Source organism: Giraffa tippelskirchi, chromosome 7 (genome assembly GCF_054371585.1).
Source record: "Giraffa tippelskirchi isolate mGirTip1 chromosome 7, T2T-mGirTip1v1.2.pri, whole genome shotgun sequence".
NCBI lineage: Eukaryota > Metazoa > Chordata > Mammalia > Artiodactyla > Giraffidae > Giraffa > Giraffa tippelskirchi.
This window is the reverse complement of record NC_137281.1, coordinates 78,550,420-78,572,531: the sequence shown is the minus strand read 5'-3', so window position 1 is coordinate 78,572,531 and position 22,112 is coordinate 78,550,420. Positions and strand designations below refer to the sequence as shown.

Sequence of the window (22,112 nt, the reverse complement as noted above, 5' to 3'; positions counted from 1 at the left end):
CGAGTTTCCCCCCTGGCCCCGCCCCTCCGGCCCGGCGCCGGCTCCTGCACCCCTACGCGCCTGCGCAGGGTAGGCCGCCCGCGGAAGAGATGAGGGTGCTGGTGCGGTGCTGCTGCGGACCCCTGCCAGTCGGGGGCGGCGCGGGCCGGAGGCCGAACCCACGCTGGCGAGCGCTGGCCAGGCTGAGCGCGTCCGCTGGCTGGGAGGACGGCCAGGGCGCTCGAGTCCGCGAGAAGCCGCCTTGGAGGGTGCTCTTTTTCGGCACTGACCAGTTCGCCCGCGAAACGCTGCGGGCGCTGCACGCCGCCAGGTACCGGGGCCGGGGATTGGGAGGCCCGGGTGTTGAGGGCGCAGCTCTGGAAACTGCGGCCGGCCTCGAGGATTTGGGCTTCTCGTCGGGAAAAGCAGACGAGCGGGAGGAGTGTGGGCCCAGATCTCGGCGTCTCGGGCGCCCGGAAGGTGCGTCGTCCCGTCGGTCAGTCCTTGGGTGCCCGCCTGGTCCCGGCGGATCTACACGCCCCGACTCTTAACGCGCTCTGAGCGCTACAGGGCAGCCCGTGGTGTTGAGGCCTTGCTGCCTGCTTTACCTGCATCACCTCTGCCTTGTCCCATCACCTCCCTGCCCGCTTTGCATGTAAACCGTCACTCAGAGAGGTTAAGAGATTGCTCAAGGTCATCAGCTGAGCAGGTTGGGACTAAGATGGGGTCTGACTTCAAAAACCTCCCCTTTCCACTCGCTCCTACTGCCTCCTACTCAACACGATTTGTACCCTTTAATCCTTTGGGCTTCTTACTAGACACAGGCATCTCTCAGCACACGCTTGCCTTACACTTTCATTACCTATCTCCTCCCTGTATACAACCAGATCCAGTTTTCTGGGACTGAAATGAAGACACAGTCCAAAAGCGAACTGCTTTTCCAGTGAATAAATTTATAAATCAAAACTCTTAGGTACACATTTAATATTTATTCCTCAGGGGGATCCTAGTTCCCCGGCCAGGAATCAAGCCTGGGCTCCCATAAGTGGGAGGGCAGAGTCCCAACCACTGAACCACCAGGAAATTGCCTACATTTAGTATTTCCAAAATTCAACAAATTGTGTTCCCTAGAGGGAAGAATTATTTGAGATCTAGCCTGTCCGGAAAGTCCACGGTATGTGATGGCTATACCCATATACACTGCCCTGCCTCCTTTCCCCTAGTCTGCATTTTTTGTCTCCCCATTCCTTGTTTTCTCCATGCACCCAAGTCTCAGTTCTGTCATCCCCTTCCATCACGTCTTCCCTGCAAGTACTTCCCAGCAGACCCCCATGTTGACTCCTTCATGAATCCCCTTGTATTCCCCCGTCCACACACTCTGCTCTGTAACACGCCCTGAAACACTGCCTTCACGTGTCCCCTTTGTACACAGTCTGTAATGTGCTGTCTGCATGCTGCTTTCCCTGCGTGGTCTCCTGCATCTCTCACTGCATGTGTCCTGATCCTTCTGCTGTTGCGTCACTTGGCAGCTCCAGTACTCCTGCACTTTCTGTTTTGGGCCCTCCTGTCTACTCCTTTTCTCATAACTCCTTAACATTTGATACGATACCTGCTAAGTAGATGAACAGCCCCTGGCACTGGAATACTATGCAGCAGGTAAAAAATGGAGATAGTGCTACATACAGTGTCGTGGAATGATGCCCATGGTATGTGTGTGTGTGTGTGTGTGTGTACACAGAAATATATATAATACATATATATTTTTAAGATATCTATTGTTTGAATAATATGTGATTATAGTAAAAAAAGAAAATTCAAAAAATTTAGAAGATACACAATGAAAAGTCAGTTCCTTCCTTCTCATTCTCCCAGTTCCAATTCTTCTCTTCAATTTCTTATTCTAGAAATGTTTGATGCATACATAAGCAAATGTATGTTTAACCTTTTTTTTTAAAAGACTCACATCACACAGTGTTAGAGAAAAAAACAAAATGCAGGACAGTATATATAATATTCCAGTTGTGTAAAATGTCTACTGTATGTGTTTCAGTGTGCACAGGAAATTTCTAGAACCGTAACAGTCCGAACAGTAGCCAGTAGCCACTTGTGGCTCTTTGAATTTAAACAATTAAAATTAAATAAATAAATCAAACTTTAGTCTCTCAGTTGTACTAGTTTTAACATTTACCCTTAAATGCTTCGTGAATGAATCAGAAAAATGCCTTAGAAATGTATGAAGTAGTTTAACATTCTGTCATTATCTTAACCCTCTCATACTTTCTTCTAATCTTTCCACCTTAGGGAAGACAAAGAGGAAGAGTTAATTGAGAAGTTGGAGGTGGTCACAGTGCTCTCCCCATCACCAAAAGGACTGCCAGTGAAGCAGTATGCTGTCCAGTCTCGGCTTCCAGTGTATGAGTGGCCAGATGTGGGATCTGGAGAATATGACGTTGGAGTGGTAGCATCATTTGGCCGACTTTTGAGTGAGGCTCTTATTCTTAAATTTCCCTAGTAAGTTTTATTTGTAAGGAAATACAGTGCACAGACCTTGGTCTTTATATATTGGACCTGGTATCTAAGGTGCAGTACAGCGTGACTTGAACTCTAATTCTGCTTGCTTCAGTATTTTCTTACAAAGTAAAAGATTTCATTAGTGGCCTGAATTGTTTTGTTTGTTTTGTGGTTCAAAACAACACAAGTTTGTTGCCTTATAGTTCTTTAGGTTGGGAGTCTACCTATGGCTCACGAGGTTAAAATCAGAGTGTTAGCAGGGCTTCATTCTTTTTTGGAATCTCTAGGGGAGAATCTACTCCTTTGCCCTTTCCACCTTCTAGAGACCACTGACTTTCTTTGGCCCATGGCGCCCTTCCTCTATCTTCAAAGCCAGCGATGGAGGATCAAGTCTTTTTCTCTTCACATCTCTCCATTCCATTATCACTTTCTGACCTTCAGCTAGGGAAGGTTTCCTGCTTTTAAGAATTCATGTGATTAGATTGGACCTACTGGATAATCCAGGATACTCTATCTCGGAGTCTTTTACCTTAACTGTATCTACAAAATGTGTAAGGTAACAAATTCACAGGTTCTGGGGATTAGGACATAAACATCCTTGGAGATCCATTATTCAGCCAACACTGGAGGAGATGCTATGATTGGTTTCATGAGTCAGTGAGCACTGGAAATCCTAACACCACTGAAATCCTCTCTGTGTTCCCATATTTTTAAGATACATTGCACAGTAATTTGATCAGTTCAGTTCAGTCGCTCAGTTGTGTCCAACTCTTTGCGACCCCATGGACTGCAGCACACTAGGTTTCCCTGTCCTTCGCTGTCTCCCAGAGTTTGCTCAGACTCATGTCCATTGAGTTGGTGATGCCATCCAACCATCTCATCCTCTGTCGTCCCCTTCTCCGCCCCGCTTCAGTCCTTCCTAGCATCAGGGTTTTTTCCAGTTAGTCAGTTCTCTGCATCAGGTGGCCAAGTATTGGAGCTTCAGCTTCAACATCAGTCGTTCCAATGAATATTCAGGACTGATTTCCTTTAGGATGGACTGATTTGATCTCCTTTCAGTCCAAGGGACTCTCAAGAGTCTTCTCCAACACCACAGTTCAAAAGCATCAATTCTTTGGCACTCAGCTTTCTGTATGGTCTAACTCTTACCTCCATACATGACTGCTGGAAAACCCATAGCTTTAACTAGACAGACCTTTTTTTGGCAAAGTAATGTGTCTGCTTTTTAATATACTGTCTAGGTTGGTCATAGCTTTTCTTCCAAGGAGCAGGCGTCTTTTGATGTCATGGCTGCAGTCACCATCTGCAGTGATTTTGGAGCTTCCCCAAATAAAATCTGTCTCTGTTTCCAGTGTTTCCCCATCTATTTGCCATGAAGTGATGGGACTGGATGTCATCATCTTCGTTTTTTGAATGTTGAGTTTTAAGCCAATTTTTTCACTCCCCTCTTTCATTTTCATCAAGAGGCTCTTTAGTTCTTCTTCACTTTCTGCCATAAAGGTGGTGTCATCTGCATATCTGAGGTTATTGATATTTCTCCTGGCAATCTTGATTCCAGCTTGTGCTTCATCTAGCCTGGCATTTCGCATGATGTACTCTGCATATAAGTTAAATAAGCAGGGTGATAATATACAGCCTCGACGTACTCCTTTCCCAATTTGGATCCAGTCCATTACATGTCCAGTTCAGTTCAGTTGCTCAGTTGTGTCGATCTCAATTATGAAGTATGCAGTCATTGAGATTTCAATATTTGCACAAAGCCAAATGGCAAAAAAAGCCAAGTCAAATGCACAGCTGAAAATGAAAAACATGCCATAGCAATCTAAATTGTCTTACATGTCAGTTCTCATACTGACATTTCAAGTCACATGGGAAGATTAATTAACATTACTGGCATGAACTGTTAAAATGTATGATGCCCTTTATCACTATCTATGGGCTCTCACCCACCCTCATTTAAGTTCTGTATATATGCTGACAATTCCCAAATTTGTCCCTCCAGTTCAGATCTCTGTCTGAACTCGAGGCCCCTGGTACACACTGCTTCCTCTGCAGCCCTGCTGGGTGTCTAATAGGCACCTTACATTTAAGGTATCCTGAACCTTTCACCCCAAAGCCTGACCCTTCCCAAAATCTTCACTTCAGCACATGGCACATCTAGCCTTCAAGACCCAAAACCTTGGCATTGTTGTTAATTCCTTATCTCGCACCACCCATCCAATCCACGGGGAAGTTCTATCAGTTCTGCCTTTGAAATCTGCCTGGAGTGACGGTCTCTCATCACTTCTGTGGCCACCACTCTTGGCTCTCCTACTGCATAACCTCCTGAGAGGTCGTCACTTCTGTCTTTGGCCCTCTAGTCTTTTATCACCCAACGCCATGTGATCCTTTTAAAGTGTAAGTCAGTCACGTCACTCTGCTCAGAGTTCTCTGGTGGTTTTCTGTCTCTCTCATAGTAAAAATCAAGTCCTTTTGTTTTCTTCCTGTTTGAGTCACTGTTGCTTATATCCCCAGCACTTAGTGCCAGGACATGAGTTGTACTTAGTAAATATTTGTTGGATGAATGAGACTGGGCTGAACAGTGGAATTTAGAATATAGGAGTCTCATATATATATAGGGGCTTCCCTGGTGGCTCGGTTGGTAAAGAGTCTGCCTGCAATGCAGGAGACCTGGGTTCGATCCCTGGGTTGGGAAAATCCCCTGGAGAACAGAACGGCTATCCACTCTAGTATTCTGGCCTGGAGAATTCCATGGACTATTCCATGTGGTCACAAAGAGTCCGACACAGCTGAGTGACTTTCACTTTCACTTTATATATATACACATATATATGTTTGTGTATATTTACACACACATACTCTCAAGTGCATACTCATGCTGATGGAAACATCATTAAACTAATGGCAGATTTATAAATTATTAAAATTGCTTATTTATGGGTGAAAAGCATATTGGGATACCAATGGTGAATACATCATTCGATGGGGATCTAAGAAGCTTGTTTTAGGAACTGTATATACAAATTTAGTAAAGTGAGGGTAATTATGTAATTTGACTAAAAAGTATAATTTTATATTGTCCATGAGATGCATGATTTGGTTTGAGTGGTTCTTCTCATGTAGTAATAAAACACATTTTATGTTTTTATGTAAAAACTCCCAGATATCACAAGCTGTTGTGGAACATCTTTGGAACAATGAATAGTTGTTCTTGCTCTGTTATTGAGTTTCATGGGTCTCTTATGGCAAGAGAGTGTACTTAGCTCTGACTCCTCCTTTAGTTAGTTGGAGACTAGATTTAACTGTTTTTCAAAATTTCTGGCAAAGTTTAATGATGAAAAATAGCATATTAGTTTAGGTAGCAGTGAACTAAGTGGGCTTCCCTGGTAAAGAATTCACCTGCAGTGCAGAAGCCGCAGGTTTGATCCCTGGGTTGGGAAGATCTCCTGGAGGAGGGCACAGCAACCCACTCCAGTATTCTTACGTGAAGAATCCCATGAACAGAGGAGTCTGATGGGCTACAGTCCATGGGGTCTCATGGAGTCGGACACACTGAAACGATTTAGCCCACATATATGCAGCAGTAAACTGAATGGTGAAAAAGCCCACTTTCATACTGATTTCTGTCTTTTCTAACCCAGCGGCGTCTTGAATGTCCATCCCAGTTGCCTTCCGAGGTGGCGTGGTCCAGCCCCTATAATCCACACCATCCTTCATGGAGACACAATTGCTGGAGTAACGATCATGCAAATTAAACCTAAAAGGTAGAGCATATTTTCTTGTCTTGAGACTTTTTGTGATTTTTGAATGTTGATGTCAGTCTGCATGAGGGAAAGGGGAGGTGGATAAGTGGGTGCTAATCACTAATTTCTCTAACTCCAGGGTGCTTTTTTATTCTCTTTCTTCCTGGTTTCTAACATAAAGCATGTATGTTTTAGAATTTACACAGTGTCTCTTTATACTTGTTAATGAAATAATATTATTAACAGCTGGATTTCTGTAAATGACATTTATAAGTGAGAGATGGATTTTTTGCATATTAGTTGTTATAATCTTGGTTTTCTGCTGGCCTTGGTTTCTATGGACAAAATTTTTTTGGAACCTGAAGTAATACATTGTATACCAATGTGTTATATAATTGTCTTTAATATTTAATTTCTTAAATCATACCTACAATCTAAAAAACAGTTATTTTAAATTGTATCAGGGGAGTATCTTAATACTCTGCCTGTTATCACCTAATGTCTCCGGAGAAAAGAAAAATTCACAAGTTCACAAGAATAAGTCAATATCTGGGATTTGCTTTAACTTCAAAAAAAAAAAAGAGGGGAGGGTCAGATGAAACAAGCGTGGTGAAACTGGTAATTCTCAAATCTGAGTGATGTGTGTATGGGGATTCCTTAGACTGTTCACTCTGTTTTTGGAATGTTTGTAACTTTGCATAATAAGCATTTTACTAAAGCTTATAGGTAAAAAATAGAGTTAACAGACCACAAAGTTACATATTTAAAACAAAATGTATTTCTAATAGAAGTTGATTGCCGATATTTGCAGAGCTGGATATAAAATTCAAGACTTGTGGCAATGCAAATACACTTGGACCTACTTGTAACACTTGTCCTTTGAGAAAGGAAATAGCGAAAGGAATGATTATAAATTCCTTAATTGTACTTCCTTGGAAAATAAATCCTTTGTGCTTTCATTATATAGAGACTTTCTCATACTATTTATTACTAATGGTAGAATTATTTGTGATTGCAATTAAATCCCTGATATGCAACTTTATACTTTTTTCCTTTGGGAAAAAATAAAATCTAAATATAGGCCAGATTTGCTCTCCCTTCTTTCTTTGTTTTTTTAATTTGGCGGATTTTAATAGTTTAGTAAAATGACTGTATTAGAATTTAATTTTGTTAAGCTCGAATATTGACTCCATATATGCCCTATATGACCAGAAAATGGTACTTAAGAGTAAAGCAGATGAAAACGCAGAAAATGGTGAAAACTTAGTGGGCTTAAACTATCTAGTTAATAAACTCAAGTGATATTAGTAACATGCTAATGTTGCTCTCCCTTCTTTCAAACTGACATTTCTCTCTTGCCAGTGGCTAACAGTCACATTCATGGCCATGGGTAAACTACCCTTGTTGGGGACTTCCCTGGCAGTCCAGTGGTTAGGGTTCTGTGCTTCCACCACAGGTTCAATCCCTGGTCAGGGAACTAAGATTCCCACAAGTCATTCAGTGTGGCCTAAAAAATAAACAAAAACTATCCTTGTGGTATTTAAACATTCATGTAGACAAACATATTGATCTTAAGAAATAGTCAGTGATCATGTTACTATTTGCTTTTGATTTTCTTGGTAGGTTTGATGTAGGCCCAATCCTCAAACAGGAAACGGTTCCTGTGCCACCCAAGAGCACCTCAAAGGAATTGGAAGCAGTGCTGTCAAGACTGGGTGCCAACATGGTACACTTTTCCAATATCCCCCTCCTTGTTTCCTGTATGATGAAAAGAACACTTTTATGATACATAATTTTAAACTTATTTTTAAAAAATGATTTCTATCCCTGGCTTCCTAAAAATCAGCTTGGCTTTTGTGATCTCCAATTAATCTTTGAGAATTTATACAGAGGAGGTACTTAATCAAAGCTTTTGAATGAAATATGTGATTTTATATGATCTACCGCATTCCATGGAGAGGCTTTTAGACTATTCTTCCCAATTTCACTCTTCTTAGTCTCAGGGACATACCATTCATCCCTGTCAAACCAGACCAGGAGCATTTCCTAAGTAAGTCACAGCTTTCTTGCCACTTTTGTACCTATGTTCCAGTCGTCTGCATCCATGTGCTTTGGAATTCTGCTGACCCCCTTGCTGTAAATGAACTCTGTGACTTTTTCATTCAGTCTGTCTGAATAAGTGTTTAATGACCCAATTAGTGATTTTCATCTGAACTAAACTTTCTGTAGAGGAAAACGTTCTCCCCAGGTTTATAGATGGTACTTTCCATTCTAGGCACTCACCTCGGAAATGCTGTTATAACAGTGTCTGTCATTTATGGAGCACTGGCTTGTGTGCCAAGGACTGTATTAGATACTGTTATAGTTTACTATTATAGATACTCTTATATCCTTTTTTTTTTTTTTTTACCTTTCCAACAGACGTTTTTCGACTGTTTTATAGATGGTGACCTTGAAGGTCACAGACAAGTAAAATAACTTTTCCACAGAGACACAGCTAGTAGGCAGTGGAACTGGGATTTGAATCCAGAACTATGTGACTCCAGAGTACACTCTCTTTAAGTCTCCACAGCTTTCCTTCATACAGAGTGAGAGTGTGGTTAGCTGAGCTCAGGCTGTTCTAACAGCCAGTCAGGGCTCAGCATTCTCAGAAGGAAATCAGTGACCTGTAGTCTGCAGAGTAGCAACAGCTCCACTGAAAACTCCCATCAAGTAGATGGCTTTTCACAGTTTAAGCCAATTTATTGCCTGACCCCAGTTTCATGGTACTGAGTTGTAATGTTTTTCTGTTTCTGTTCTTTCCATCTTGAGTATATTTCTCTCCTCCTTATTTTTTTTTTTTAAAGCTTATTTCAGTTTTGAAAAATTTGCCTGAAAGTTTGAACAGTGGAAGACAGCAGCCAGACGAGGGGGTGACACATGGTAAGTGCAGATGGCCAAGACTCTTACACCTTTCCTGAGGTTTTGTTTGTCTTGATTGGCATCTGAATCCTCTGACTTCCTCACTTGTACATTTCCCTTAATTTGACTAAAGATCCAGTGTCCACTTGCAGGTCTGTTTCTAGAGAATGATCAGTAAGGGATCTTTCTCCTTCTTCACAAGTAGCCTTGTGAAAGATTAAAAGAATTTTCTCTATTCTTTTTATTGAAAAGTACCAGACACAAAGGTAAATTGAAAGACAGTGAATACCTGTTTAACCCAGAGTCAACAATTACTAATATTTGTTCACCTTGTAAAGTCTCTGTCTGTCGTCATATTTTCTTTATATATATGTGTATGTGTTTATGTAGTATATATATTTTAATTTCTGCTATACCATTTGGGGTCTTCCCAGGTGGCACTGATGATAAAGAACCTGCCCGCCAAAGTAGGAGAAGTAAAAAAACGTGGGTTCCATCCCTGAGTTGGGAAGATCCCCTGGAGAAGGGCATGGTAACCCACTCCAGTATTCTTGCCTGAAGAGCCCCATGGACAGAGGAGCCTGGTGGGCTGTGGTCCACAGGGTCACAAAGAGCTGGACACGACTGAAGCGACTTAGCACATAGCATTTGGAAGTATGCATTATAACTTTTTCATCCCTCAATATTTTAACATGCGTCTCCTAGGAAAAGTGAACATAGCCAGTCCATATTTAAATTTTCCTGTCTAAAAACATATTTTATAGCTGTATATTTTTTCAGACTGGGATCGAGTTATGGTTAGTTGTATGTCTCTTTAGTTTCATTAGAGTAATTCCTCCACTGCTTTTCTCTATGTCAGTAACTTTTTGAAGAGACCAGGCCAGTTGTTTGTTTCCGTTCAGTGTTTAGTTCAGTATTTAGTTTCTCTAGCCCTTAAAGTTCCTGTAACTCAGAAGTGCTCAAGACTTGATTACATTTAGGCTTAAAAGTTGTGGAAAGAGAATTTCATAGATGATACTGTGTTCCAGTGATATTTTAGTTTGTTTTTAACCTTGTGTTGCTTTTTATTTTAACTTATGATTTAATTTTATTTCTTGAATATGTGAGACATTTTCATGACTCAAAATTTAAAGCTGTTTGAAGGATATTCTTGGGGAAGTCTCTGGAATTGAACATGACTGAGCACATAATACACATGGGGAAGTCTACCTCTGTCGCTACAGATTCAGTGTGTCTCATCAGTAAGTCATACTACTAGGTGGCATCAAAGCTAGTGAAGCTAAGTTTGGTTGAGGTGATGACCACCAGATCTTTCTAGTGTAAAGCCGTTTCTCGCTTTGCAAATGCAGGTAATCTGTGGGGTAATACTTTGATAACCATGCAGATATCTGATTTCCTAGAGGCTCAGCAGGAAAGAATCTGGCTACAATGCAGGAAACACAGAGACACGGGTTTGATCTCTGGGTCAGGAAGATCCCCTGGAGGAGAAAATGGTAACCCACTCCAGTATTCTTGCCTGGAAAATATCATGGACAGAAGAGCTTGGCAGGCTACGGTACCTGGGATTGCAACAAGTTGAACGTGAATGAGCAACTAAACAGCAACATTTTTAGCAGGGATTGATGCTCCTTCCTTCAATAAATTATTTCAGTGAAAATCAAAATGGTATTTTCCAGTTCCTTCTATATTTAATGGTTGGCGTTGTTCTGTAAAGAAGAGCTTTTCCTCATTAATTGGGGGTGAATTTTAATTCATCCTAAAAGGGCAGGATAATTTCTTAATTCTTTCTGTAATTATCAATTTTTAAAGTAGGGAGTTGGCACCATAATCACCTTCAGTTATGATGGCAAGTAAATTTTTGTATCATTTGACTTGTGGATTTTTATTTGTTGTGTTTTATAGTTAATCACATTCCTAATGCTTTGTGCTGCTCAAGCTATCAAATTGGGCCAGTGGTGGCCTCTTAAAGTCAGCTCCTGCATCCTTTTGATACCCCCCACCCCCAAAATAGGTTTTGAGTGCTTTCTTGTTTTTTCACAAGATGTCCCAGGCTCACCTTATAAATTCTGTGCCCCATGTTGGAATCAGCCATCTCTCATTTGTTCATTTAGCTGGGGAGTAGTATTTAGAAACCATCTGATACCATGATGTGTTCCATAATGAGGTGTCAGAAAAGGCTAGGTGTTATATATTTTTTTAAATAATTGAGTTAATACTGTTTCTAATTCAAATTTTAAAGTACAGGATTTTTCTTGTATTTTCTCTTATGCAAAAAAGCCTTTTTAAAATCAATTCTGTACCATTTTTTATTTGCTGTGCATAAAATAATTTCAAAATTGCCATACCAATATTACTGTGAAAAATTTAAGTACTAAGTAAGAGTTAAGATCTACCTTTTTTTAATTTTTTTGGTCCTTAAAGTATACCCTTCTAAAGTATATAGTCAGAGTACTGTGTTCAAAACTTACTGGAGATAATTATTTTTTCCATGTGGCTTTGTTATCTAGTTTGATGTTAGATTATATAGTTAAGTTTCTTTGTTTCAGTTTGGTTTTAATTTTCAGGGTTGCCTTTTTCCTCTTTACAACTAAATCTTAGTTTTGAATATTTGAAACATTTACATGAGTCAGAGTTAAAAGCATTTGGAAAGGTTACACAGAGAAGTCTTACTTCCATCCCATTCCTATCTCCTTGGATCCTGTTTCTCTCCCTCTAGAACTATTAGTTTCTCAGTTAGCCTTTTAGTTGTTTCCTTTATAAAAATAAGCAAAAACACATACTTTAAAACTGATTTTTTTTCTTTTTTATTCCACAAAGGATGGCTTAAAATATACACTTTTCTGCATCTTTCTTTTTTTCACTTTACAGTTTATGCTGTTGATCATCTATCAGTAAGAAGAAATTTTTGTGTTCTTTTTATGGCAGTATAGTTCTCATTTGTATCGAAAAATCATAGTTCAATCAATAAACCCCCTTATTGGTGGACATTTGGGTTATTTCTAATCTTTTGCTATTTCCAATAATGCTACTATGAATAACTTTATGCGTATGTTGCCCCCTAATCTAAGAGATAAGAAATCGTGTCTTGGAGTAGTTTTAATTCACATTACTCCTTGAGTAAGATTGAGGAACTTTTCATGTTTAACGACTATTTGCATTTTTTTTTCTGAGAAGAGTCTATTATATCTTTTGCCCATTTTTCTATCCAGTTTTTGGTTTCTTTTGTCTCAGTTTTTAGACTTACTCTGTGTGATAGATATAAATCTATATAATAGATACAAATTGTTCCTAAATATAAATAACACACGCATATATATACATAATACTTATATGTAAATACTTATATTTATTATATAGGTATATCTCTCATGCAATATATATAAATAGATACAAAATACTGTGATATAAATTGAAAATACCTTGTTTGTCACTTGTCTCCTGGCTTTATTTGTGGCATTTCTTTTTGTCTTACAAAAGTTTTTTATGTAGTCACATTTATCATTCTTTATTTGCTTCTGGACTTTGAATCATAAAAGAACTTTTTCTGTTCTTTTTATAGAGAAATTTACCCATGCTTTCTTCTGTGCTTAGTCACTGAGGTGTGTCTGACTCTTTGCCACCCCATAGACTGTAGCCCACTAGGTTCATCTGTCCATGGGAATTCTCCAGATAAGAATACTGGAGTGGGTTGCCATGCCTTCCTCCAGGGAACCTTCCCAACCCAGGGAATATTTTCTTCTAGTACTTTTATTTATTATGTATGTATGTGTGTGTATATATATATTTTTTATTTTATATTATGGAAAATTTTAAACATACAGAAGTTGAGAAAATAATAGGATGAATTTTCTATCATTCAGATCATTCTCTCTGTCATTCTGTATCAGTGATTACCAATTTATGGTCATTGACCTGATATTCATTCTTGCCATTGGCTTTCTCTTACAGCCCCTAAGATTTCTGCTGCTACCAGCTGTATAAGATGGGAGGATCAAACTTCAGAGCAGATATTCAGACTTTATCGTGCCGTTGGAAATATAGTAAGTTGGAAGTCAAATTGCAGTTTTACCTAATTATGTATGTATATGTGTGTGTGTGTGTGTGTGTGTGTGTATTGTAATTTACTTTTGAAGTATTTTTATTTAGGAATAAATCTCATAGACAAAACCTAAGGATCTTGAAATTCTTTTTGCATTTAATTAATTATCTTATTTTTGACTGCATAGGCTTCTCATTGCAGTGGCTTCTCTTGTAGAGCATGGGCTCCAGGTGCACGGGCGCATGTGAGCTTGGTAGTTGCGGCTTTCAGGCTCAGCTGCCCCTCAACATGTGGGATCTTCCTGGACCGGGGATCGAACCTGTGTCCCCTGCATTGGCAGGCAGATTCTTAATCACTGGACTACCAGGGAGGTCCCCGAAATTTATTTCTAAATGAACTTTTTCTTCATCTCAAACTGAAACTCTATAACCATTAAATAACAACTCCCCATTCCACCCATCCCACCATCCCTGGTAATCACTATTCTACTTTCTGTTTGTGAATATGCCTATCATAGGCCCCTCACATGAGTGGAATCATACAGGATTTGTCCTTTTGTGCCTGGCTTATCTCACTTAGCATAATGTTTTCAAGTTTCATTCATGTTGTACCGTGTATCAAAATGTCATTCTTTTTTAGGGCTGAGTAACTTTCCATTGTATGTATATGTAGCACATTTTGTTTATCCATTCCTCTCTTGATGGCCATTTGAGTTGTTTCCACCTTTTAGCTAATGTGAATAATGCAGGTATGAATGTGGATGTACAAATATCTGTTTGAGTACCTATTTTAATTCTTTTGTATATCTGACGTTCATTTTTAAAATATTTGTTATATAGAATCTTTTTTAACATTTTTATTTTTTAATTTATTTTTTGGCTTCACTGAGTCTCTGTTGCTGTGCATGGGCTTTCTCTACTTGAGGCAAACAGTGTCTACTCTCTAGTTGAGGCTTCTCATTGTGGTGGTTTCTGTTGTTGCATAGCACAAGCTCTAGGGCATGTGGGCTTCAGGAGTTGCTACACTCAGGCTCAGTAGTTCCAGGTCCTAGGCCCTGGAGAGTGGGCTCAATAGTTACGGCGCATGGGCCTAGTCACCCTGCAGCATGTAGAATCTTCCTGGACCAGGGACTGAACCTGTGTCTCCTGCATTGGCAAGCAGATTCTCAACCACTGGACCACCAGGGAAGTCCCAAGTTTGGGGGTTTTAATGGACTACCTTTGTTGGTTAAAATGGAGAACTGCCTTTGAATATCTGTAACATGCCCAATTCTTCAGTGAGGATTACAACCTTATGGTATGGGTATTATCCCATTTTAAGTTGACAAATTGAGACTTAAAGCAGATGCTCAATGAATGGCTACTGAATGTTGCTGAAGGTCACACTGTTAGTGAGAGTCAGGTTTTGAACCAGATCTGCCTGACTTAAAACCTTGTACTTTTCCCACTGTAACAGAATGGCATAGGGAAAGGAACATTGACTTTAGAACCAGACAGAGCTGGATTCCAGCTTCTCTCTGCTACTTCCTAGCTTTGAGACTTGAGAAAGTTATTTAACTTCTGAGCTTTAGTTAGTTCATTTGAAAATTAGAATGACTTATTGTATATAAAGCATCTAGTACAGTATCTGATAGCTACTATTATTCATTCATTAAAAAAATTCATTTATCGAAATCCTATTATGTGCCAGGCATTGTTCTAGGTGTTAGAGGTGATGTGGGAAAGCAAAAACAAATAAGCAAATAAATAAGGAAAATATCAGATAGTGTGATAAGCTCTTCAGTGAAAATTAAAGGAAGATAATGTGATAGATTCACTGGTGGCTATTTTAGATTGGATGTCTATTTGGGGAAGGCCACTCTGAACTGACATTTAAGCTGAGGTCTGAAAGACAGTAAGGAGAAAGCCACGCCCAGATCAGGAAACGAGCATTCCAGGCAGAAAGTAAAGTTGCTCAGTCGTGTCCGACTCTTTGTGACCCCATGGACTGTAGCCTACCAGCCTCCTCCATCCATAGGATTTTCCAGGCAAGAGTATTGGCGTGGGTTGCCGTTTCCTTCTCCAGGGGATCTTCCCAACCCAGGGATCGAACCCGGGTCTCCCGCATTACAGACAGACGCTTTACCGTCTGAGCCACGAGGGAAGCCCTTAAAGAACTTTCCAACCCAGGAATCAAACCAGGGTCTCCTGCATTGTAGGCAGATTCTTTACCAACTGAGCTATCAGGAGCAGCTAATACAAAATTCAAGTAAGCTAAATCAGATAAAGATTCACAAAAAAAGAAAACTACAGATCAATAGCCCTTATTAACATAGAGGCAAAAATCCTTAATAGAATTAACAAACTGAATCAAACAACATGTAGAAAAGGATAATACACTGTGGTCACATGCAATGTAGCCCAGGAATACAAGGTTGGTTCAGCATAGAAAAATCAACGTAATACACCATATTAATAGAATAAAGGACAAAAACCACATAACTGTCTGAGTAGATATAGAAAAGGCATTTGAAAAATCCAGTATCTTTTCATAATAAAAATATTCAACAGACTAAGAATAGACAGGAACTTCCTCAAACTGGTAAAGAATATCTACCAAAAAAAAAAATCCAAAGGTAACATCATATTTAATGGCAGAAGATTGAAATTATTCCCTCTAAGATCAGGAACAAGACAAAGATATCCACTCTCACTGCTGCTTTTTTTTTTTTTTTTTTTTTTAATTGGAGGATAATTGCTTTACAGTGTTGTGTGGGTTTCTGCCTTACAACAACTCACCACTTGTATTCAATATTGTACTGGAGGTTATAGCCAGAGTAATTAGACAAGAAAAAAAAGGAACAATGTAAAACTATGTCTATAATATTATATATAGAAAATTATAAAGACTCCCCCCCCAAAACAAATAGAGCTAATAAACAGCGAAGAATTCCTAAGTAAATGGAAAGACCTCTGTGTTTGCGAATAAGAAGATTTAATATTGTTAATATGGCACTGTTGCCCAAATTGATCTACAAACTCAACACATTTCCTATAAAAATCCTACTTGACTTCTTTGCAAAAATGGACAAATTTATCCTAAAATTCATATGGAATCCCAAGAGGTCTAGAATAGACAGAAGATCTTGAAAAAGAACAAAATTGGAGGACTAATAGTTCCTGATTTTACAACTTACTACAAAGCTACAAAAATCAAGGCAATGTGATACTGAGAAAGATAGACGTAAAGCTCAATGGGATAGAATTGAGAGTCCAGAAATAAACCCATGTATTTATGGTCACTTGATTTGTGATAAGGATTCCAAGACAATTTGATGGGGAAAGAATAGTCTTTTTACCACATGGTGTTTGGACAACAGGATATTTACAATAAAAAGAAATGGATTTGGATCCCTACCTCACACCACATATAAAAATGAACTCAGTATGGATCAGAAACCTAAATGTAAGAGCTAAAGCTATGAAAACTCTTGGAAGAAGATAGATGAGTATAACTTCATGACCTTGAAGTATGCAGTGGTTCTTAGATATAATGCCTGAAGAATAAGCAACAAGCTAAAACCAGAGAAATTGGATTTCAAAATTTAAAACTGTTGGGTTTCAAAGAACACTAAGAAGAAAATGAAAAGACAGCCTACATAATAAAAGAAAAGATGTGCAAATCATATATCTGATGAGAGTCTAGTAACCAGTATATATAAAGAACAAAGAACTCTTATAGCATAAAGGTTAAGATTATTAGCAAAGATCTGATAACATGATTAGAAAATCAGCGAAGGATCTACATAGACATTTATCCTAAGAAAATACATAATTGGCCACTAAGCATATGAAGAGATAATCAATTTCATTAGTCATTAGGGAAATACAAATCAAAACTATACTGAGGTACTGCTTCACACTAGAATTGCTGTAATTAAAAAAAAAATAATCAGGGTTGATGAGGATGTGGAGAAATTTGGAACCCTCATTCATTGTTACCCCACTCCAGTACTCTTGCCTGGAAAATCTCATGGACGGCGGAGCCTGGTAGGCTACAGTCCATGGGGTCGCTAAGAGTCGGACACGACTGAGTGACTTCACTTTCACTTTTCCCTTTCATGCACTGGAGAAGGCAGTGGCACCCCACTCCAGTATTCTTGCCTGGAGAATCCCAGGGATGGCGGAGCCTGGTGGGCTGCCTTCTACGGGGTCGCACAGAGTCGGACACGACTGAAATGATTTAGCAGCAGCAGCAGCAGCAGCATTCATTGTTGGTGGAAATGTAAAATGAGGCAGCTGCTTTAGAGAACAGTTTGACAGCCCCCCCAAAAGTTAAAAACAGCTAAACACTACATAATAATCCTTATCTTCTGCAATTCACCTTTCCTCTCCACTAAGAAGTGCTTGTGCTATAACAGAAGGAACGCTCATCTTGCAACCAGAAAGTGAAATTTTATTCCTAGAGCTGCTGTGTATTAACCAAGAGCAAGATTCTTAACTACTCTGAGCTTCTGCATTTTACCTGTAAAATGGGGTTAATGCCCGGGTCCACAACTGTCAAGATCAAAGGAGATAAACTGTGAATTTAAATCCATGCCAACGTATGATTTTGGCAGTAATGATGGTGAACACAGAAATGACTGTATTCTTACTATCCCTTTCCTTTCTGCAGTGTGCTGATGATAAGGTGAAGATTAGCTTTACCTCCCCAAGAACAAGTACTATGCATTCTAATTCTGTACCTATGTCGTATTTGTAGCCCTCTGTAAATATAAACAATTTTCAGTCAATAAATGTGTTTCAGAAGTCTTTAGAGTTCTTTGAAAGAGAAAAGGTTACACACAGGAAAGCCATTTTATGACTTACTGGAAGCTGGTGAAAGAAGCAGTCAGCAAATTATAGAAGATATTATACCAAAATATGACATAGATAAAGTTGTGAATACTTTTCTTTAAATGTGTTTAATTCTCTGATTTAACCATTCACATCTTTGAAACACACTATCTTATTTTGAAAGTTAAATGTCCTGTTGAGGTGGTCATGAAAAGAGCCCTGAGCTGAGAATGAGAACATGTAGATTCTGGTCCTTGGCTCTGCTGTTAACCAGCTGTGTCTAAACGTGGGCAAACAGGTGCATTTCTCAGGGCCTCACTTTCCTCATCTAACTGCAGTCTGAAAATTAGTTTATTTACTTCAGAAATTCGAAAGAACTTATTTTCCTGGTGTATGTTAATTTCTGTTAGCCTATTTAAATCAAAGTCTAATAAAAGTAGCATCTCACCGTGGGGAAAGGTGAGATGGATTATCCAATATATAGTGTTGGGATGGCTGGTTAGCCAAAAGAAAGGGAGCCTTCAAGTCTCATCTTTTAAAATCTAAATGGATCAAGGATTAAAGTGTTAAAAAAAATGAAACCACAAAGAACTGGGAAAAAGCATAGTTTAATAATTTTGTAATATTTGATAAATGTGGATAGGCCTTTTTAAGCATGATATGTACCAATGAAGTCATGAGAGAAAAGGCTAATAAATACTACTTAATAAAATAAAACACTTATGCATGGAAAAAATTACCCAATATTAAAAGTCAACAAAGTAGAAAAATATTCATAATACATCTGAGAACTAAAGAGCTAATTTCCTAAAAATATAAAAGCCTTTCATGAATTAATGAGATGAACAACTCAGTTTTTTTTTTTTAAATGAGCAAAGGGCATAAACAGTCCTAAGAAATAAAATGTGCAAGTGGAAGTAGATATGCACTGCTCCTTAGCCTCATTAATAATAAACAGTCATAGACTGTCATTTTTTTTCTCTTATCAAGACTGTTTAACAATAAAATGTTGATGCTCTTTAGCCCAAGTGGTCCACTTAAAAAAACAAGCTATTGGGACTTCCCTGGTGGTCCAGTGGCTAAGACTCTGTGCTCCCAATGCAGGAGCCCTGGGCTCAAACCCTGGTCAGGGAACTAGCTCCCACATACTAGTTGATGCTAGTTCTTGTTCATATGAACAAGAGTTCATATGCTACAACTAAAGACCCAGTGCAGTCAAATGAATAAATAAATATATTAAACAACAACAGACTCTTCTCCAGAAACGTAAAACTCTTCAAAGATATATATGCCAGGCTATTTATTATCACATTTAAAGTTTTTTTGTAATTTTGTAATGTGTTATGAAATGTCTATCATAAAGGCATTGGTTGCATAAATTATGGTACATTTTATAAAATGGAATATTGTCATCCAGCAGATAAAAGAGTGAAATAGATAAGTGTGTACTGATGAAAATATGTCCACAGTTTATGGTTAAGTAAAAAAATTCCTCGTCAAACACTATGGTTTAGATTACACATCAGGCTACTAACTGTGGTTACCTCTGGGGATGGGCGGTAACCTCTGGGCCTCACTTTCCTCGTCTATGAACTAGAGGACTGAACTACAGTCAGTCCTTGAAAAAAATGATGAGACTAAACTGCTCATCATTTATATTACTTAGTGCCATTTGCAGCCTGGATTTAGTAAAGATGTGTTGGTTTGGGTTTTTTTTGTGTGATAAAAGTTTTATAAGCAAAAATTTACCACCAATTTTGCCATCGCTGCATTTTCACTGTTTGTCTTTTGCCCTGTAGGATGACTGGATTGGTAGTCCATCAGTGATGCTTAAGAAAATTATTCATTTTCTAGTTTTTTAACATAATTGTTGTAATGCTTGCATTTTTATAATGAGCATGATTTTTAACTAGAAATATTAATAAAGATATACATTGATTAAAAATAGCATTTAAGATTTTATAAATCCCTAGGGCTGATGCAGAGGGTCATGTTATGTTCTGTTCCGTAAGTTTAGAGACTGGGTTCCCAGTTCCACTGTAATTGGAAGAGAAATCAGGCCAGATTAACACAAAATAATAATTGAAAAGTGTTGGGGATTGAGTGTATTTTTTTATTATCCTTCTTTCATTTTATTTGCAGATTCCGTTGCAGACACTCTGGATGGATAATACCATTAAACTTCTGGATTTGGTAGAAGTTGATAGTTCAATCCTCAGTGGTACTTACTTTTGAAGAGCTGTCATGGAAAATGTTTTCAGTATAGTCCATTTGAAAATGTGTCTGTTATACCATGAGTCACATTTACTAAAAATAAGGATTCTTTCAGTTTGCTTCAGCTCAGTAATTGTAATACTTTACATTCATTTATAATATTCTTTGCAGTGTCCATTCACATGTATTTCCTCTTTTAACCATTGTAAGAAACTGAGAAGAAGATAACCAGTGTTACTACCCCAGATTAAGCTCTATGATTTCCTCTCTTAAGGTTTTCAGGGAATGCAGAATGATTAGGTTAATTTCATTCTGGTGAATATCATAATGAAACTCTCTGGGCAGCTCAGTGAGAATATTAGGCCAGGGTGGAGCATTTCATGATCTGGTCCACTCAGAGGCCCGTTAGTGTCCTGCCATCCTGGTAGACTGAAGGAATGTGAGCCACAGAGGGAGCTGGTGTGGTTCAGAGGGTGTCAGAGTTACCCAGGGATCTGGAACTGGGATTTGTTTGGTTATGGATAGAGGGCCCAGCTTAGATCCTAAGTTTCCTTGTATATCTCTCCACTTCAAGCTAGTTATTTCACCCAAATGGTCAAAACTTCTAGGTTCAAAATTTTAGACTGATCTCCGGGACACTGAGTAAAGGACTAATAGCTGCTTACGTGTATGGAAAGGGTCCCATTGGGTTCAAGATACACACAGAGCACCATGACTCTTGTAAGTTTTGGATTACAAAGTCAGGGCATCAACAGATGTGTGCTTTCCAGTATTAGTACTATCTTCCAGAATGTTTCCTTTGATTTTTAAGAAGCACTATGAAGTTGCATAATTATTTATTCTCTCTCTCATATCCCTCTTTTTCTCCTCCCCTTTCTTTAGATTCAAAATTAACAGGACAAGCTGTTATTCCAGGATCAGTAATATACCACAAACAGTCACAAATACTGCTGGTTTGTTGCAAGGTACACTTTCCTTTAGTTTCACATTATTACACTTCTTTTGCCGAGTTTATAGTTTATATCATTTGTCATTTTTAGTTGGGTCATCACTCAACTAACTGCCTGTCCATCAGATTGTGATGAAGTTTTACCAAGGTGTTACTATTGCTCAGACAATGAAAAAATGATTCAGTAACTTTGTTGTTGTTGTTTAGTTGTTAAGTTCTGTCCAACTCTTTTGTGACCCCATGGACTAGAGCCTGCCAGGCTCCTCTGTCCATGGGATTTCCCAGTCAAGAATACTGGAGTGGGTTGCCATTTCCTTCTCCAGGGGATCTTCCCAACCCAGGGATGGAACAGCATCTCCTGCATTGGCAGGTGGATTCTTTACCACTGAGCCACCAGGAAAGCTCATCATTTATGTTACTTAGTGCCATTTGCAGCCTGGATGTAGTAAAGATTTGTTTTGGTTTTTTTTCTCATGATTAAAGTTTTATAAGTAAAAATTTACCACCAGTTTTGCCAGCACTGCATTTTCATTGTTTATCTTTTGCCCTTTAGGATGACTGGATTGGTGTTCGATCAGTGATGCTCAAGAAAACACTAACAGCTACCGACTTCTACAATGGATATTTGCACCCCTGGTACCAGAAAAATTCCCAAGCTCAACCAAGCCAATGCAGATTTCAGACTCTCAGACTTCCACCAAAGAAGAAGAAGCAGAAAAAAAAAATGTTGCTATGCAATAGTGCACCAAGTACTTTGGAAGAAGATGGACAAGAACCTACTATATACTTGTAATTTGTTAAAAGCCTTATTTACAAGGAATTACCCTGACTTTCAAAGAATTTGACACTGTTGAAAGGGAAGATTATTGTCAAAAAGATGAATTACCTCACTTTGCGTTTTCCATCTAACAGTTAAAAACAGCTTTTTCTGTTTGAATAAAAAGAGAAGTTTTAAATTAAAT

General features: G+C 38.7%; 1 protein-coding gene across 2 annotated transcripts; it reads left to right on the top strand.

The window, feature by feature from the left end:
- Positions 1-76: 76 nt before the first annotated feature.
- MTFMT (mitochondrial methionyl-tRNA formyltransferase) lies at positions 77-22,111 on the top strand. Of its 2 annotated transcripts, XM_081506079.1 has the most exons (9): positions 77-310; positions 2,281-2,490; positions 6,132-6,254; positions 7,857-7,959; positions 9,080-9,155; positions 13,083-13,174; positions 20,130-20,208; positions 21,084-21,166; positions 21,704-22,111. In XM_081506079.1, exons 1-9 carry the CDS (start codon positions 90-92, stop codon positions 21,941-21,943), a joined length of 1,227 nt encoding a protein of 408 aa, XP_081362205.1. In that variant the 5' UTR covers positions 77-89; the 3' UTR covers positions 21,944-22,111. The 2 variants fall into 2 exon arrangements, with proteins under 2 accessions (XP_081362205.1, XP_081362206.1); XM_081506080.1 differs by lacking the exons at positions 20,130-20,208; positions 21,084-21,166.
- The last annotated feature ends 1 nt before the right edge of the window (position 22,112 follows it).

What these genes read in the sequence shown, in the direction of transcription:
- MTFMT (XM_081506079.1), top strand. Translation starts at nt 90, where the DNA reads ATGAGGGTGCTGGTGCGGTGCTGCTGCGGACCCCTGCCAGTCGGGGGC. An exon ending in CAAGACTGGGTGCCAACATG is followed by an intron (nt 7,960 to 9,079) that starts GTACACTTTTCC and finishes TTTTTTTTAAAG; the next exon opens with CTTATTTCAGTTTTGAAAAA. An exon ending in AGACGAGGGGGTGACACATG is followed by an intron (nt 9,156 to 13,082) that starts GTAAGTGCAGAT and finishes TTTCTCTTACAG; the next exon opens with CCCCTAAGATTTCTGCTGCT.